General features: G+C 50.8%; 1 protein-coding gene across 1 annotated transcript in view; it reads right to left on the bottom strand.

Annotated features, from left to right (window-relative positions):
• Positions 1–327: 327 nt before the first annotated feature.
• The window catches only part of LOC306919208 (alkaline phosphatase, tissue-nonspecific isozyme-like), a gene marked incomplete at both ends in the record, with an annotated part of 43,027 nt that continues 24,344 nt past the window's right edge, over positions 328–19,010 (bottom strand). The window contains 4 exons of the mRNA XM_079532029.1: positions 328–698; positions 4,587–4,706; positions 11,131–11,322; positions 17,081–17,215. Of these exons, the coding sequence (XP_079388155.1) occupies positions 328–698; positions 4,587–4,706; positions 11,131–11,322; positions 17,081–17,215 (818 nt within the window). The remainder of the gene's footprint in view (positions 699–4,586; positions 4,707–11,130; positions 11,323–17,080; positions 17,216–19,010) is intronic.

Here is a 19,010-nt window from a genome sequence, read left to right as displayed (position 1 = left end):
GCACAGTCTATGTAAAGGTGTGTGAATGGGTGAATGTAATGCACAGTCTATGTAAAGGTGTGTGAATGTGTGTGTGAATGGGTGAATGTAATGCACAATCTATGTAAAGGTGTGTGAATGGGTGAATGTAATGCACAGTCTATGTAAAGCGCCTTGGATAAAGGCGCTTTATAAATGCACCATTTACCATTTAGCCTTCATTAGTATCAGCGGTAACACCTGTGAAGGCGGTATAGGGATTGAGGGGCCCCAGGTTATTTACAAAATGGCGTGCGTGCGTGCATAGAGCCATGCATATTAACACACGTGCAGCACACACACACTCTCTCAGTGCAGCATGGCGGTGAGCGTGGCAGTCAGGAGCGCTGCCACCAGCGTGCCAGCAGCTCTTCCTAGGGGACTACTAAAGATGGTGGAGGCGGCCACTGCGTTGGTGTCTCCGCTCAGGGTGGTGGTGGGCGGCGGCTCTACGGGGGCCGTGGTGGTGGTGGTGGTGGGCAGCGGCGGCTGGGCGGCGCAGTGCCTCAGGTCGGCGCCCACGCAGGCGGCGTACGCCATGGCGTGCGCCACGTAGCTCTGCTCGTGCACGCCCGGGAAGAGGTGCGCCATGGGCCCGCGCACCAGCACCGCCACGTCCTCACCGCCGTGCGTGGTGGACTCCATGGGCACGGCCGACAGCTGCACGTAGTCCTTGGCCTCTGGGGGACGGACGGACGGACGGGAAGACGTCAGAGATGCAAACTCCCTGGCAGTTGTTGTTTTCGTTGACTAATACTAAGACGAAAAATGTTCGTCGACTACCTTTTTTTCCACTGGCGAAAACTAAATGGAAACTAAATGGAAAACTAAGCTATGGTGACTAAAACTAAGACAAAGACAAATATATTGACAATTTCGTCAACAAATAAAAACTAGACTAAAATGTTAGGAAGGGACCAGTGGACAAGAGATCCAGTATAAACAAAAGACAAGTCATTTTACACTTGCTGAAAATAGCCGATCTACAAGCTCACAGTTGTGACTATGACTAAAACTAAAATAGAAATCTGCTACCAACAACAACACTGCTCTCTGGACATCTTTAAGTCATGGCTAAGAAGTAAAAACACATCTTTTCTCTATGCACTTCGGTTCCGTCTATAGTTTTATTCTGTATGATCCACAGCTATGTTCTTATTGCTATGTTTTGTGTCTTTGATTTGTTTTTTGATGTCTTAATGCTGTAAAGTGCACAGAGACCCCTTGGGGTGATTTTGTACTATAAATACAAATAAACGGAATCTGGAAGAGAGAGACATGCACAGAGAGAAGAGAACAGATTCTACAAATGTTTTCTAAATCATGGCAGTTTTCTGTGTCAGTGGTTCTCAAACTATTTCCTGTCAATGGGCGGCGGTGGTTCAGCGGTAGAGTGGCTGGATGGTAACCGCAAAGTTGCCAGTTCGAACCCTGTGGGCTCCCCCAGAGTTAGTGTCGAAGTGTCCTTGAGCAAGACACTGAACCCCTAATTGCTCCTGATGTGCAGGGTGGTGCCTTGCATGGTTTCCGCCGCCATCGGTGTGTGAATGTGTGTGTGAATGAGTGTGTGAATGAGTGAATGTGATGCACAATCTATGTAAAGCGCCTTGGATAGAGGCGCTATATAAATACACCATTTACCACCAACCCCCCCATCTGAAAATGTGCTGTTCCAGGGACCCATGCACGCACCAGAAGCAAAGTTTGAGTTAAAAACGTTGTGAAAGAATATATATTTTCAAAGAATTGCTTCACATTTTCACGATTTTTCAAAAATAGCAGATCTACAGGCTCGCAGCGCGCCACTCGGTGGCGCGCTATGAGCTTGTACATCTGCTATTTTCCAATAGCTAAAGTATAACATAATGCTTAAAACACCAAAAGGGGTTCCCCTCCTGAATGGGTTAAGACCTGAGACCAGATTCTACAAAATGTGTTCTAAATCATGACCGTTTTCTGAAAAACCTATTAGCTGGGTCCCAATTCGTCCAAAATCAAGATTGTGCACTTGTTGGGAATTAGGTTTTGTTGGGAATTAGGTTTTGGCTGGCTCCCTGTGAATAAGGTTTAGGAATAAGGTTTTGGCTGGCTCCCTGTGAATAAGGTTTAGGAATAAGGTTTTGGCTGGCTCCCTGTAAATAAGGTTTAGGAATAAGGTTTTGGCTGGCTCCCTGTAAATAAGGTTTAGGAATAAGGTTTTGGCTGGCTCCCTGTGAATAAGGTTTAGGAATAAGGTTTTGGCTGGCTCCCTGTGAATAAGGTTTAGGAATAAGGTTTTGGCTGGCTCCCTGTGAATAAGGTTTAGGAATAAGGTTTTGGCTGGCTCCCTGTGAATAAGGTTTAGGAATAAGGTTTTGGCTCCCTGTGCGATACAGGATTGATTTCAAAGCCTTGCTCTTTGTTTTTAAGTGGTTTGGCACCCATTTATTTATCTGAACTGCTGAAACCCTATATGTTCCGACACGGACCCTTATAGGTCCTCCTCTGACCAACGTCTCCTGGTGGTGCCTAAAACCAGGCTGAAGCTCAGAGGGAACCGGGCTTTAGCAGTGGCAGCTCCCACGCTGTGGAACCGGGCTTTAGCAGTGGCAGCTCCCACGCTGTGGAACCGGGCTTTAGCAGTGGCAGCTCCCACGCTGTGGAACCGGGCTTTAGCAGTGGCAGCTCCCACGCTGTGGAACCGGGCTTTAGCAGTGGTAGCTCCCACGCTGTGGAACCGGGCTTTAGCAGTGGCAGCTCCCACGCTGTGGAACCGAGCTTTAGCAGTGGTAGCTCCCACGCTGTGGAACCGGGCTTTAGCAGTGGCAGCTCCCACGCTGTGGAACCGGGCTTTAGCAGTGGCAGCTCCCACGCTGTGGAACCGGGCTTTAGCAGTGGTAGCTCCCACGCTGTGGAACCGGGCTTTAGCAGTGGCAGCTCCCACGCTGTGGAACCGGGCTTTAGCAGTGGTAGCTCCCACGCTGTGGAACCGGGCTTTAGCAGTGGCAGCTCCCACGCTGTGGAACCGGGCTTTAGCAGTGGCAGCTCCCACGTTGTGGAACCGGGCTTTAGCAGTGGCAGCTCCCACGCTGTGGAACCGGGCTTTAGCAGTGGCAGCTCCCACGCTGTGGAACCGGGCTTTAGCAGTGGCAGCTCCCACGCTGTGGAACCGGGCTTTAGCAGTGGCAGCTCCCACGCTGTGGAACCGGGCTTTAGCAGTGGCAGCTCCCACGCTGTGGAATGAGCTCAGAGGGAACCGGGCTTTAGCAGTGGTAGCTCCCACGCTGTGGAACCGGGCTTTAGCAGTGGCAGCTCCCACGCTGTGGAATGAGCTCAGAGGGAACCGGGCTTTAGCAGTGGTAGCTCCCACGCTGTGGAACCGGGCTTTAGCAGTGGCAGCTCCCACGCTGTGGAATGAGCTCAGAGGGAACCGGGCTTTAGCAGTGGTAGCTCCCACGCTGTGGAACCGGGCTTTAGCAGTGGCAGCTCCCACGCTGTGGAATGAGCTCAGAGGGAACCGGGCTTTAGCAGTGGTAGCTCCCACGCTGTGGAACCGGGCTTTAGCAGTGGCAGCTCCCACGCTGTGGAATGAGCTCAGAGGGAACCGGGCTTTAGCAGTGGTAGCTCCCACGCTGTGGAACCGGGCTTTAGCAGTGGCAGCTCCCACGCTGTGGAACCGGGCTTTAGCAGTGGTAGCTCCCACGCTGTGGAACCGGGCTTTAGCAGTGGTAGCTCCCACGCTGTGGAATGAGCTTTCCAAGCATAGTATGAGTTGTTTTCTGAGTGATGTTTAATGTGACACCGTGTATGTTGTTTGTTTATTAAGTTGTGTTTTGGTACAACGTTGTTGTTATTTAAATGTGCTATATGAATAAAGGTGGTATGGTATGGTTTTCAAAAACCATCGCAAACGAGTTGGGCTCGCAACCCCCCCCCCCCCCCCCCCCCTATAGTGTTCTGTTTGCAATTAATCTAACATTAAAGTATACGGTCAAAAAGAGATAAAAAAATTGATTTTCCAATGGATTCTATTAGTATTGGGTAATGTGTAATGTGGGGGAAAATAACTTCTGGAAAGGCATCATTATCAAGATGGCGTCCACGATGGCTGCAGTGAGCTTAAAGGAGCATTCAGTGATTTGGGTGATTTGGAAAAAAACCCGGTCCACCCGGTAACAAGATGTGCACATGCACACGCTCTACAGTGGGGGAAGTACAACAGACAAACAGGACGTGCACCAATGCCCGCCCCACTCGATCATGATTGGAGGAAGGCCCCTCTCATCCTGATTGGATGAAGGCTTTGCCACCCAAAGCCCAAACCGAAACTAGGGTTTTTTGACCCCAGGGGCTCATTGGGGACAGGGAGGAACTCCTTATATGGTCAGCACACTTTATAGTAGGGAGGATTATCCAAAAAATAAGAAAAAATAAGTGATATTTGAATTAAGTGAAATCACTGAATATACCTTTAAGATGCCTATAAATGCAGAATAAATAATGGACCTTGAACATGAAAAGGGTTGAAAACCACTGCGTTTGAGGACTGACTATATATATATATATATTGTATATGTCAGGAGTCATACTTGTGTCAACTTTCCGGATGTCGGGCCTCTTGCCGTCAGCCCTCTCTCCATAGCCAGGTCCGTTGCCGTACATCAGAGTGGTGTAAGGAAGCATGTCTCTGCCCCACAAGGGAGATTTACCTAGAACACACAACCCCGTCACACATCATGAAATGTAGATTTACCTAGAACACACAACCCCGTCACACATCATGATATGTAGATTTACCTAGAAAACACAACCCCGTCACACATGATATGTAGATTTACCTAGAACACACAACCCCGTCACACATAATGATATGTAGATTTACCTAGAACACACGACCCCGTCACACATAATGATATGTAGATTTACCTAGAACACACAACCCCGTCACACATGATATGTAGATTTACCTAGAACACACAACCCCGTCACACATGATATGTAGATTTACCTAGAACACACAACCCCGTCACACATAATGATATGTAGATTTACCTAGAACACACAACCCCGTCACACATAATGATATGTAGATTTACCTAGAACACACAACCATGTCACACATGATATGTAGATTTACCTAGAACACACAACCCCGTCACACATAATGATATGTAGATTTACCTAGAAAACACAACCCCGTCACACATAATGATATGTAGATTTACCTAGAACACACAACCCCGTCACACATAATCATAGGTAGATTTGCCTAGAAAACTCAACCCTGTCACACATAATGATATGTAGATTTACCTAGAACACACAACACCGTCACACATGCTATGTAGATTTACCTAGAACACACACCCCCGTCACACATGATATGTAGATTTACCTAAAACACACAACCCTGTCACACATAATGATATGTAGATTTACCTAGAACACACAACCCCGTCACACATAATATGTAGATTTACCTAGAAAACACAACCCTGTCACACATAATGATATGTAGATTTACCTAGAACACACAACCCCGTCACACATAATCATATGTAGATTTACCTAGAACACACAACCCCGTCACACATAATCATATGTAGATTTACCTAGAAAACACAACCCTGTCACACATAATGATATTTATATTTACCTAGAACACTCAACCCCGTCACACATGATATTTAGATTGAGAAATGTGTTGCTTGATACACACACACACACATTCCATCCGGCTTTCTTTCTTCAACACATTCAGTTCAGTTATACTCAGTACTCACATACACAAAATTCAATTTCTCTTGATATTACATGCAAATACAGGGTCAGTACTAGTGCCTTGGACACAATGCTGCATCATCAGCTCTGCTGATATGCCAGCCCTAGGTTCCATAACCTCCTAAACTAAATTCTCTGCAATCATTTGTTTCGTACCCATCATAGGCGGATCTAGAAATGATGGGCCCCTGGGCCACCGTCATGCAAAAGGGCCCCCCCTCCCCCCAGGAGCTTTCTTTCCCCTCCCCGACGTGGCGCATACTGTCTGCTCACGTGTACGCATAACACTTATGACATATAGAGCGTCGCAGTCTCGCCACCTTTCATGACGACGCCAGGCCCAGGAAATGATTCCCAATGCATTTTTCCCATAGACATTTCAAAACGTATTTATTTAAAGACCTTATAAGCGTCGTACGAAGCCAACTCTTGTCGTGACAAATCATGACAACAAACACAATATTTTGGACCAAACAAATAATTACAAAGAAGAAAAACAACAAAAAAGTGTTGTAACCTGCCGTTTTCTTCTTCTTTCTAATTATTTGTTCGGCCCGAAAAAATGTGTTTGTTGTCATGATTTGTCACGACAAGAGTTGGCTTTGTACGAGGCTTAAAAAGGTCTTTAAATAAATACTTTTTGAAATGTCTATGAGGAAAAGGAACAGAGAATCATTTCCTGGGCCCTGGTAGGGGGCGGGACTGCTACGCTATAGGCCTTAACTATTATAGGCACACTGAAATCTATGTAAAGGTGTATGAATGTGTGTATGAATGGGTGAATGTAATGCACCATCTATGTAAAGGTGTGTGAATGTGTGTGTGAATGGGTGAATGTAATGCACCATCTATGTAAAGCGCCTTGGATAAAGGCGCTATATAAATGCACCATTTACCATTTATGCCGGAAGGAAGGCAGCCTTTCATGACATGGTGGGCCTGGTACTGTACCTCTATAGTTACCACGGGCCTGGCGGTGGTGGGACTGGTACTGTACCTCTATAGTTACCACGGGCCTGGCGGCGGTGGGCCTGGTACTGTACCTCTATAGTTACCACGGGCCTGGCGGCGGTGGGACTGGTACTGTACCTCTATAGTTACCACGGGCCTGGCGGCGGTGGGCCTGGTACTGTACCTCTATAGTTACCACGGGCCTGGCGGCGGTGGGCCTGGTACTGTACCTCTATAGTTACCGTGGGCCTGGCGGCGGTGGGCCTGGTACTGTACCTCTATAGTTACCACGGGCCTGGTACTGTACCTCTATAGTTACCACGGGCCTGGCGGCGGTGGGCCTGGTACTGTACCTCTATAGTTACCACGGGCCTGGCGGCGGTGGGCCTGGTACTGTACCTCTATAGTTACCGTGGGCCTGGCGGCGGTGGGCCTGGTACTGTACCTCTATAGTTACCACGGGCCTGGCGGTGGTGGGCCTGGTACTGTACCTATATAGTTACCACGGGCCTGGCGGCGGTGGGCCTGGTACTGTACCTCTATAGTTACCACGGGCCTGGTACTGTACCTCTATAGTTACCACGGGCCTGGCGGCGGTGGGCCTGGTACTGTACCTCTATAGTTACCACGGGCCTGGCGGCGGTGGGCCTGGTACTGTACCTCTATAGTTACCGTGGGCCTGGCGGCGGTGGGCCTGGTACTGTACCTCTATAGTTACCACGGGCCTGGCGGTGGTGGGCCTGGTACTGTACCTCTATAGTTACCACGGGCCTGGCGGCGGTGGGCCTGGTACTGTACCTCTATAGTTACCACGGGCCTGGCGGTGGTGGGCCTGGTACTGTACCTCTATAGTTACCACGGGCCTGGCGGCGGTGGGCCTGGTACTGTACCTCTATAGTTACCACGGGCCTGGCGGCGGTGGGCCTGGTACTGTACCTCTATAGTTACCACGGGCCTGGCGGCGGTGGGCCTGGTACTGTACCTCTATAGTTACCGTGGGCCTGGCGGCGGTGGGCCTGGTACTGTACCTCTATAGTTACCACGGGCCTGGCGGTGGTGGGCCTGGTACTGTACCTCTATAGTTACCACGGGCCTGGCGGCGGTGGGCCTGGTACTGTACCTCTATAGTTACCACGGGCCTGGCGGTGGTGGGCCTGGTACTGTACCTCTATAGTTACCACGGGCCTGGCGGCGGTGGGCCTGGTACTGTACCTCTATAGTTACCACGGGCCTGGCGGCGGTGGGCCTGGTACTGTACCTCTATAGTTACAGTGGGCCTGGCGGCGGTGGGCCTGGTACTGTACCTCTATAGTTACCACGGGCCTGGCGGTGGTGGGCCTGGTACTGTACCTCTATAGTTACCACGGGCCTGGCGGCGGTGGGCCTGGTACTGTACCTCTATAGTTACCACGGGCCTGGCGGCGGTGGGCCTGGTACTGTACCTCTATAGTTACCACGGGCCTGGCGGTGGTGGGACTGGTACTGTACCTCTATAGTTACCACGGGCCTGGCGGCGGTGGGCCTGGTACTGTACCTCTATAGTTACCACGGGCCTGGCGGTGGTGGGCCTGGTACTGTACCTCTATAGTTACCACGGGCCTGGCGGCGGTGGGCCTGGTACTGTACCTCTATAGTTACCACGGGCCTGGCGGTGGTGGGCCTGGTACTGTACCTCTATAGTTACCACGGGCCTGGCGGCGGTGGGCCTGGTACTGTACCTCTATAGTTACCACGGGCCTGGCGGCGGTGGGCCTGGTACTGTACCTCTATAGTTACCGTGGGCCTGGCGGCGGTGGGCCTGGTACTGTACCTCTATAGTTACCACGGGCCTGGCGGTGGTGGGCCTGGTACTGTACCTCTATAGTTACCACGGGCCTGGCGGCGGTGGGCCTGGTACTGTACCTCTATAGTTACCACGGGCCTGGCGGCGGTGGGCCTGGTACTGTACCTCTATAGTTACCGTGGGCCTGGCGGCGGTGGGCCTGATACTGTACCTCTATAGTTACCACGGGCCTGGCGGCGGTGGGCCTGGTACTGTACCTCTATAGTTACCACGGGCCTGGCGGCGGTGGGCCTGGTACTGTACCTCTATAGTTACCGTGGGCCTGGCGGCGGTGGGCCTGGTACTGTACCTCTATAGTTACCGTGGGCCTGGCGGCGGTGGGCCTGGTACTGTACCTCTATAGTTACCACGGGCCTGGCGGCGGTGGGCCTGGTACTGTACCTCTATAGTTACCACGGGCCTGGCGGCGGTGGGCCTGGTACTGTACCTCTATAGTTACCGTGGGCCTGGCGGCGGTGGGCCTGGTACTGTACCTCTATAGTTACCGTGGGCCTGGCGGCGGTGGGCCTGGTACTGTACCTCTATAGTTACCACGGGCCTGGCGGCGGTGGGCCTGGTACTGTACCTCTATAGTTACCACGGGCCTGGCGGCGGTGGGCCTGGTACTGTACCTCTATAGTTACCACGGGCCTGGCGGCGGTGGGCCTGGTACTGTACCTCTATAGTTACCACGGGCCTGGCGGCGGTGGGACTGGTACTGTACCTCTATAGTTACCACGGGCCTGGCGGCGGTGGGACTGGTACTGTACCTCTATAGTTACCACGGGCCTGGCGGCGGTGGGCCTGGTACTGTACCTCTATAGTTACCACGGGCCTGGCGGCGGTGGGCCTGGTACTGTACCTCTATAGTTACCACGGGCCTGGCGGCGGTGGGCCTGGTACTGTACCTCTATAGTTACCACGGGCCTGGTAGCGGTGGGCCTGGTACTGTACCTCTATAGTTACCACGGGCCTGGCGGCGGTGGGCCTGGTACTGTACCTCTATAGTTACCACGGGCCTGGCGGCGGTGGGCCTGGTACTGTACCTCTATAGTTACCACGGGCCTGGCGGCGGTGGGCCTGGTACTGTACCTCTATAGTTACCACGGGCCTGGTGGCGGTGGGACTGGTACTGTACCTCTATAGTTACCACGGGCCTGGCGGCGGTGGGCCTGGTACTGTACCTCTATAGTTACCACGGGCCTGGCGGCGGTGGGCCTGGTACTGTACCTCTATAGTTACCACGGGCCTGGCGGCGGTGGGCCTGGTACTGTACCTCTATAGTTACCACGGGCCTGGCGGCGGTGGGCCTGGTACTGTACCTCTATAGTTACCACGGGCCTGGCGGCGGTGGGCCTGGTACTGTACCTCTATAGTTACCACGGGCCTGGCGGCGGTGGGCCTGGTACTGTACCTCTATAGTTACCGTGGGCCTGGCGGCGGTGGGCCTGGTACTGTACCTCTATAGTTACCACGGGCCTGGCGGCGGTGGGCCTGGTACTGTACCTCTATAGTTACCACGGGCCTGGCGGTGGTGGGCCTGGTACTGTACCTCTATAGTTACCACGGGCCTGGCGGTGGTGGGCCTGGTACTGTACCTCTATAGTTACCACGGGCCTGGCGGTGGTGGGCCTGGTACTGTACCTCTATAGTTACCACGGGCCTGGCGGTGGTGGGCCTGGTACTGTACCTATATAGTTACCACGGGCCTGGCGGCGGTGGGACTGGTACTGTACCTCTATAGTTACCACGGGCCTGGCGGTGGTGGGCCTGGTACTGTACCTCTATAGTTACCACGGGCCTGGCGGTGGTGGGCCTGGTACTGTACCTCTATAGTTACCACGGGCCTGGCGGTGGTGGGCCTGGTACTGTACCTATATAGTTACCACGGGCCTGGTGGCGGTGGGCCTGGTACTGTACCTCTATAGTTACCGTGGGCCTGGCGGCGGTGGGCCTGGTACTGTACCTCTATAGTTACCACGGGCCTGGCGGTGGTGGGCCTGGTACTGTACCTATATAGTTACCACGGGCCTGGTAGCGGTGGGACTGGTACTGTACCTCTATAGTTACCACGGGCCTGGTGGCGGTGGGACTGGTACTGTACCTCTATAGTTACCACGGGCCTGGCGGCGGTGGGCCTGGTACTGTACCTCTATAGTTACCGTGGGCCTGGCGGCGGTGGGCCTGGTACTGTACCTCTATAGTTACCACGGGCCTGGCGGTGGTGGGCCTGGTACTGTACCTATATAGTTACCACGGGCCTGGTAGCGGTGGGACTGGTACTGTACCTCTATAGTTACCACGGGCCTGGTGGCGGTGGGACTGGTACTGTACCTATATAGTTACCACGGGCCTGGTAGCGGTGGGACTGGTACTGTACCTCTATAGTTACCACGGGCCTGGCGGTGGTGGGACTGGTACTGTACCTATATAGTTACCACGGGCCTGGCGGCGGTGGGACTGGTACTGAACATCTATAGTTACCACGGGCCTGGCGGCGGTGGGCCTGGTACTGTACCTATATAGTTACCACGGGCCTGGCGGCGGTGGGCCTGGTACTGTACATACGGTATAGTTACCCAGAATGCTGCCTCCTCTGAAGGCATATCCTTGGAAGGTGAAGGGGTGGGAGTGGTCTGCCATGACCACGGTGAGCGTCTCCTCCTCATTGGTCAACTCCAGCCCCTTGGCGATGGCGTTGTCGAAGGCCACGGTCTCGTGGAGCGCCATGGAGGCCCGGTTGTCGTGGTGAGCCTGGTCGATACGGCCGCCTGGAGGACAGGAGGACAGGAGACAGACAGCTGGTCAATGAGACCACCTGGAGCAGGGACACAGGGGGGGGTGAGCAGGGACACAGGGGGGGGTGAGCAGGGACACAGGGGGGGGTGAGCAGGGACACAGGGGGGGGTGAGCAGGGACACAGGGGGGGGGTGAGCAGGGACACAGGGGGGGGTGAGCAGGGACACAGGGGGGGGTGAGCAGGGACACAGGGGGGGTGAGCAGGGACACAGGGGGGGGTGAGCAGGGACACAGGGGGGGTGAGCAGGGACACAGGGGGGGGGTGAGCAGGGACACAGGGGGGGGTGAGCAGGGACACAGGGGGGGTGAGCAGGGACACAGGGGGGGGGGTGAGCAGGGACACAGGGGGGGGTGAGCAGGGACACAGGGGGGGGTTGTAGACTAATGTATGTCAAACTGGGGGGTCCTTGAAATGAAACAGGTTGCACTGCTGGAGCCGTAAAAATCTTCTCTTACGGGGGTCCCTGGCATGTGTTTACAAATGGGGTCCGCGGGATAATTACTGTCAATTTGGGGGTCCTTGACATGAAAAAGATTGGGAAGCACTGAGCTATAGGGGATCGGGTGCAACGCTGATACGTCAGCCAGACACACCACGCTACTAAACACACACACTGATACGTCAGCCAGACACACCACGCTACTAAACACACACACTGATACGTCAGCCAGACACACCACGCTACTAAACACACACACTGATACGTCAGCCAGACACACCACGCTACTAAACGCACACACTGATACGTCAGCCAGACACACCACGCTACTAAACACACACACTGATACGTCAGCCAGACACACCACACTACTAAACACACACACTGATACGTCAGCCAGACACACCACGCTACTAAACACACACACACTGATACGTCAGCCAGACACACCACGCTACTAAACACACACACACTGATACGTCAGCCAGACACACCACGCTGCTAAACACACACACATTGATACGTCAGCCAGACACACCACGCTACTAAACACACACACACACACACACACTGATACGTCAGCCAGACACACCACGCTACTAAACACACACACACACACACACTGATACGTCAGCCAGACACACCACGCTACTAAACACACACACACTGATACGTCAGCCAGACACACCACGCTACTAAACACACACACTGATACGTCAGCCAGACACACCACGCTACTAAACACACACACTGATACGTCAGCCAGACACACCACGCTACTAAACACACACACACTGATACGTCAGCCAGACACACCACGCTACTAAACACACACACACTGATACGTCAGCCAGACACACCACGCTACTAAACGCACACACTGATACGTCAGCCAGACGCACCACGCTAGTAAACACACACACACTGATACGTCAGCCAGACACACCACGCTACTAAACACACACACACACTGATACGTCAGCCAGACACACCACGCTACTAAACACACACACACACACTGATACGTCAGCCAGACACACCACGCTACTAAACACACACACACTGATACGTCAGCCAGACGCACCACGCTACTAAACACACACACACACTGATACGTCAGCCAGACGCACCACGCTACTAAACACACACACACACACACTGATACGTCAGCCAGACACACCACGCTACTAAACACACACACACTGATACGTCAGCCAGACACACCACGCTACTAAACACACACACACACACTGATACGTCAGCCAGACACACCACGCTGCTAAACACACACACACTGATACGTCAGCCAGACACACCACGCTACTAAACACACACACACTGATACGTCAGCCAGACACACCACGCTACTAAACACACACACACTGATACGTCAGCCAGACACACCATGCTGCTAAACACACACACACTGATACGTCAGCCAGACACACCACGCTGTTAAACACACACACACTGATACGTCAGCCAGACACACCACGCTACTAACACACACACACACACACACACACACACACACACACACACACACACACACACACACACACACACACACACACACACACACACACACACACACACACACACACACACACACACACACACACACACACACACACACACACACACACACGTCAGCCAGACACACCACACTGCTAATCACACCACACACACACTGATACGTCGTCAGACACACCACGCTGAAACACACACATAACATAACTAAATGCATTTGAAATTCAATAAAAAATGGTTACTTTTCAGGATTCCATTTCAAAATTATTCAGGTTTTCAATTGAAATATAGCAAAAATTGCTGATCTACAAGCTCAAAACGCATCGTTGCGACGTGTTTTGAGCTTGTAGATCAGCTATTTTTGCAACGACAGTAATATGCATATATGTGGCCCTCTGGAGTGAGCATGGAAATATAGTGGCCCTCTCCATCGTCAAAGTTGCCCACCCCTGCAATAGAATATGACTAAAAACTAAAATCTAAATTTGCTGCCAAAAACAACACTGCTACTGTAACGTACCCTCCACCAGCAGGAAGAAGAAGCTGCTACCGTAACGTACCCTCCACCAGCAGGAAGAAGAAGCTGCTACTGTAACGTACCCTCCACCAGCAGGAAGAAGAAGCTGCTACTGTAACGTACCCTCCACCAGCAGGAAGAAGAAGCTGCTACTGTAACGTACCCTCCACCAGCAGGAAGAAGAAGCTGCTACCGTAACGTACCCTCCACCAGCAGGAAGAAGAAGCTGCTACTGTAACGTACCCTCCACCAGCAGGAAGAAGAAGCTGCTACCGTAACGTACCCTCCACCAGCAGGAAGAAGAAGCTGCTACTGTAACGTACCCTCCACCAGCAGGAAGAAGAAGCTGCTACTGTAACGTACCCTCCACCAGCAGGAAGAAGAAGCTGCTACCGTAACGTACCCTCCACCAGCAGGAAGAAGAAGCTGCTACTGTAACGTACCCTCCACCAGCAGGAAGAAGAAGCTGCTACCGTAACGTACCCTCTACCAGCAGGAAGAAGAAGCTGCTACTGTAACGTACCCTCCACCAGCAGGAAGAAGAAGCTGCTACTGTAACGTACCCTGCACCAGCAGGAAGAAGAAGCTGCTACCGTAATGTACCCTCCACCAGCAGGAAGAAGAAGCTGCTACCGTAACGTAACCTCCACCAGCAGGAAGAAGAAGCTGCTACCGTAACGTACCCTCCACCAGCAGGAAGAAGGAGCTGCTTCCGTAACGTACCCTCCACCAGCAGGAAGAAGAAGCTGCTTCCGTAACGTACCCTCCACCAGCAGGAAGAAGAAGCTGCTACTGTAACGTACCCTCCACCAGCAGGAAGAAGAAGCTGCTACTGTAACGTACCCTCCACCAGCAGGAAGAAGAAGCTGCTACTGTAACGTACCCTCCACCAGCAGGAAGAAGAAGCTGCTACTGTAACGTACCCTCCACCAGCAGGAAGAATAAGCTGCTACTGTAACGTACCCTCCACCAGCAGGAAGAATAAGCTGCTACTGTAACGTACCCTCCACCAGCAGGAAGAAGAAGCTGCTACTGTAACGTACCCTCCACCAGCAGGAAGAAGAAGCTGCTACTGTAACGTACCCTCCACCAGCAGGAAGAAGAAGCTGCTACCGTAACGTACCCTCCACCAGCAGGAAGAAGAAGCTGCTACCGTAACGTACCCTCCACCAGCAGGAAGAAGAAGCTGCTACTGTAACGTACCCTCCACCAGCAGGAAGAAGAAGCTGCTACTGTAACGTACCCTCCACCAGCAGGAAGAAGAAGCTGCTACTGTAACGTACCCTCCACCAGCAGGAAGAAGAAGCTGCTACTGTAACGTACCCTCCACCAGCAGGAAGAAGAAGCTGCTACTGTAACGTACCCTCCACCAGCAGGAAGAATAAGCTGCTACTGTAACGTACCCTCCACCAGCAGGAAGAAGAAGCTGCTACTGTAACGTACCCTCCACCAGCAGGAAGAAGAAGCTGCTACCGTAACGTACCCTCCACCAGCAGGAAGAAGAAGCTGCTACCGTAACGTACCCTCCACCAGCAAGAAGAAGAAGCTGCTACTGTAACGTACCCTCCACCAGCAGGAAGAAGAAGCTGCTACTGTAACGTACCCTCCACCAGCAGGAAGAAGAAGCTGCTACTGTAACGTACCCTCCACCAGCAGGAAGAAGAAGCTGCTACTGTAACGTACCCTCCACCAGCAGGAAGAAGAAGCTGCTACTGTAACGTACCCTCCACCAGCAGGAAGAAGAAGCTGCTACTGTAACGTACCCTCCACCAGCAGGTAGAAGAAGCTGCTACTGTAACGTACCCTCCACCAGCAGGAAGAAGGAGCTGCTACCGTAACGTACTCTCCACCAGCAGGAAGAAGAAGCTGCTACCGTAACGTACCCTCCACCAGCAGGAAGAAGGAGCTGCTACCGTAACGTACCCTCCACCAGCAGGAAGAAGAAGCTGCTACTGTAACGTACCCTCCACCAGCAGGAAGAAGAAGCTGCTACTGTAACGTACCCTCCACCAGCAGGAAGAAGAAGCTGCTACTGTAACGTACCCTCCACCAGCAGGAAGAATAAGCTGCTACCGTAACGTACCCTCCACCAGCAGGAAGAAGAAGCTGCTACTGTAACGTACCCTCCACCAGCAGGAAGAAGAAGCTGCTACTGTAACGTACCCTCCACCAGCAGGAAGAAGAAGCTGCTACTGTAACGTACCCTCCACCAGCAGGAAGAAGAAGCTGCTACTGTAACGTACCCTCCACCAGCAGGAAGAAGAAGCTGCTACTGTAACGTACCCTCCACCAGCAGGAAGAAGAAGCTGCTACTGTAACGTACCCTCCACCAGCAGGAAGAATAAGCTGCTACCGTAACGTACCCTCCACCAGCAGGAAGAAGAAGCTGCTACTGTAACGTACCCTCCACCAGCAGGAAGAAGAAGCTGCTACTGTAACGTACCCTCCACCAGCAGGAAGAAGAAGCTGCTACTGTAACGTACCCTCCACCAGCAGGAAGAAGAAGCTGCTACTGTAACGTACCCTCCACCAGCAGGAAGAAGAAGCTGCTACCGTAACGTACCCTCCACCAGCAAGAAGAAGAAGCTGCTACTGTAACGTACCCTCCACCAGCAGGAAGAAGAAGCTGCTACTGTAACGTACCCTCCACCAGCAGGAAGAAGAAGCTGCTACTGTAACGTACCCTCCACCAGCAGGAAGAAGAAGCTGCTACTGTAACGTACCCTCCACCAGCAGGAAGAAGAAGCTGCTACTGTAACGTACCCTCCACCAGCAGGAAGAAGAAGCTGCTACTGTAACGTACCCTCCACCAGCAGGTAGAAGAAGCTGCTACTGTAACGTACCCTCCACCAGCAGGAAGAAGGAGCTGCTACCGTAACGTACTCTCCACCAGCAGGAAGAAGAAGCTGCTACCGTAACGTACCCTCCACCAGCAGGAAGAAGGAGCTGCTACCGTAACGTACCCTCCACCAGCAGGAAGAAGAAGCTGCTACTGTAACGTACCCTCCACCAGCAGGAAGAAGAAGCTGCTACTGTAACGTACCCTCCACCAGCAGGAAGAAGAAGCTGCTACTGTAACGTACCCTCCACCAGCAGGAAGAATAAGCTGCTACCGTAACGTACCCTCCACCAGCAGGAAGAAGAAGCTGCTACTGTAACGTACCCTCCACCAGCAGGAAGAAGAAGCTGCTACTGTAACGTACCCTCCACCAGCAGGAAGAAGAAGCTGCTACTGTAACGTACCCTCCACCAGCAGGAAGAAGCCACGGGGGTTTTTGCGCAGGATGCGGATGGCCTTCTCCGTCATCTCCTGGATGGAAGGGTCCATGAGGGGGTTTCGGTCCAGGTCGAAGAGCAGGTCCCCTGGCTCAAACAGAGCTGAGGAGGGGGAGGAGGGGGAGGGGGAGGTGTACAATAAATCCATCATAATAATGAACATTATAGGGAAGCAATCGAGGAAGCAATCTGATTGGTTGAAACAGGCAGCCTTCTAGCCGTGGTTCAAACGAGCACCACTCCACACCAAATCAAAAGAAATAATTCAGATGCTCTGTTTTCCCAGAGCGCAGCAAACTGGGTGGCTAGGCTAGCTAGTTTCTTGGGACATTTGTGGTCGTAGTGACTACATCTGTCATTAAAAACATATATTTTTTCAGCGATTTTCTTAGTTTTAAGGGTAACTGTTGTATAATTGCAATATTACGCTTGAGGGTGTGGTTTAACGTGATTATTGCCACGACAGTGATGCGGTCAGGAACGAGACAAAGTCAATATTGTAATATTGCTTAAATGAACACGATGAACCAAAATGCTTCTTTTGTTTTGTAATGGCAGCTTTTGATATTACTATTAGTAAGTAAACATCATCAGGAAGAAGCAGGACTCAACCATCAGGATTCGAACTCCATTCTTTTATTGTCTATGTCATCACACCAGAGAGAGACTAGTGTCTCCCTCCAGAGCTTCCCCCAGCACTCCTCACACACATGTCCCACACATATTTTATACTTTCAGCAGTGTACAGAGTTTCAGGAGTAACAAAAATGGTCATGCCTTAAATGGACTCTATTCTATAGTTAACTCACACAGTTTGAAATAGGTTTACATGAGTCAGCAGTCTCTAATGAGTTGGTCAGTGAAGAACAGGTGGTAATTAGAGTGTTAAGTATCATCTACTAGTAGGCTACATTCAATGAATCAATACCATAGTGTTTATATGCATTTTTGCCACTACATTCCATCCTATTTCTCGTTGTAACTGAAAACCTCAGTTACATGTACACCAGAAAATACATATAACATTAGAATCATAATTCACTGGGATACAATCATGAACAAACATTCAACTATATTGTTAGGTACATGTGTGATGACAGTGACAAATAGCATTGCGCATATGCTATCAGTCACCCAGTCCCACACGGTGTAGTCAACAATAATGATTTGGTTAAAAAGACACCATTGACAGTATAATTTCACCTCCAACATATCTAAAACTCACTGGACATTTTGGCATATTTTTGATAATGCTATGCTTTTTGTTAAACAATGACCTTATTGGTCTGAACTCTGAATATAAGACTACGTTTTTGTTTGTTTGTTTTTTTCAATGGAACTATCTTGGCCCTGTGACTGTTTTAGACTCATACTGGTCTTGACATAAAAGTCCTGATTTGAGAATTCCTCACAGCAAATAAAACATAAAACATTAAAAACTGTAAATAGAATTAAACATAATTAGAATGATAAAAATGATAAAAATGAATTACACTCAAAAATGAAATAGAATTAAATATAATTAGAATGATTAAAATGAAATAGAATTAAATATAATTAGAATGATTAAAATGAAATAGAATTAAATATAATTAGAATGATTAAAATGAAATAGAATTAAATAGAATTAGAATGATTAAAATGAAATAGAATTAAATTGAATTAGAATGATTAAAATGAAATAGAATTAAATTGAATTAGAATGATAAAAATGATAAAAATGAATTACACTCAAAAATGAAATAGAATTAAATAGAATTAGAATGATTAAAATGAAATAGAATTAAATAGAATTAGAATGATTAAAATGAAATAGAATGAAATAGAATTAGAATGATTAAAATGAAATAGAATTAAATAGAATTAGAATGATTAAAATGAAATAGAATTAAATAAT

The sequence above is a fragment of the Electrona antarctica genome (genome assembly GCF_951216825.1).
Source record: "Electrona antarctica genome assembly, contig: scaffold_369, whole genome shotgun sequence".
NCBI lineage: Eukaryota > Metazoa > Chordata > Actinopteri > Myctophiformes > Myctophidae > Electrona > Electrona antarctica.
The sequence above is the reverse complement of the archived record's forward strand: the minus strand, read 5'-3'. Positions and strand labels throughout refer to the sequence as shown.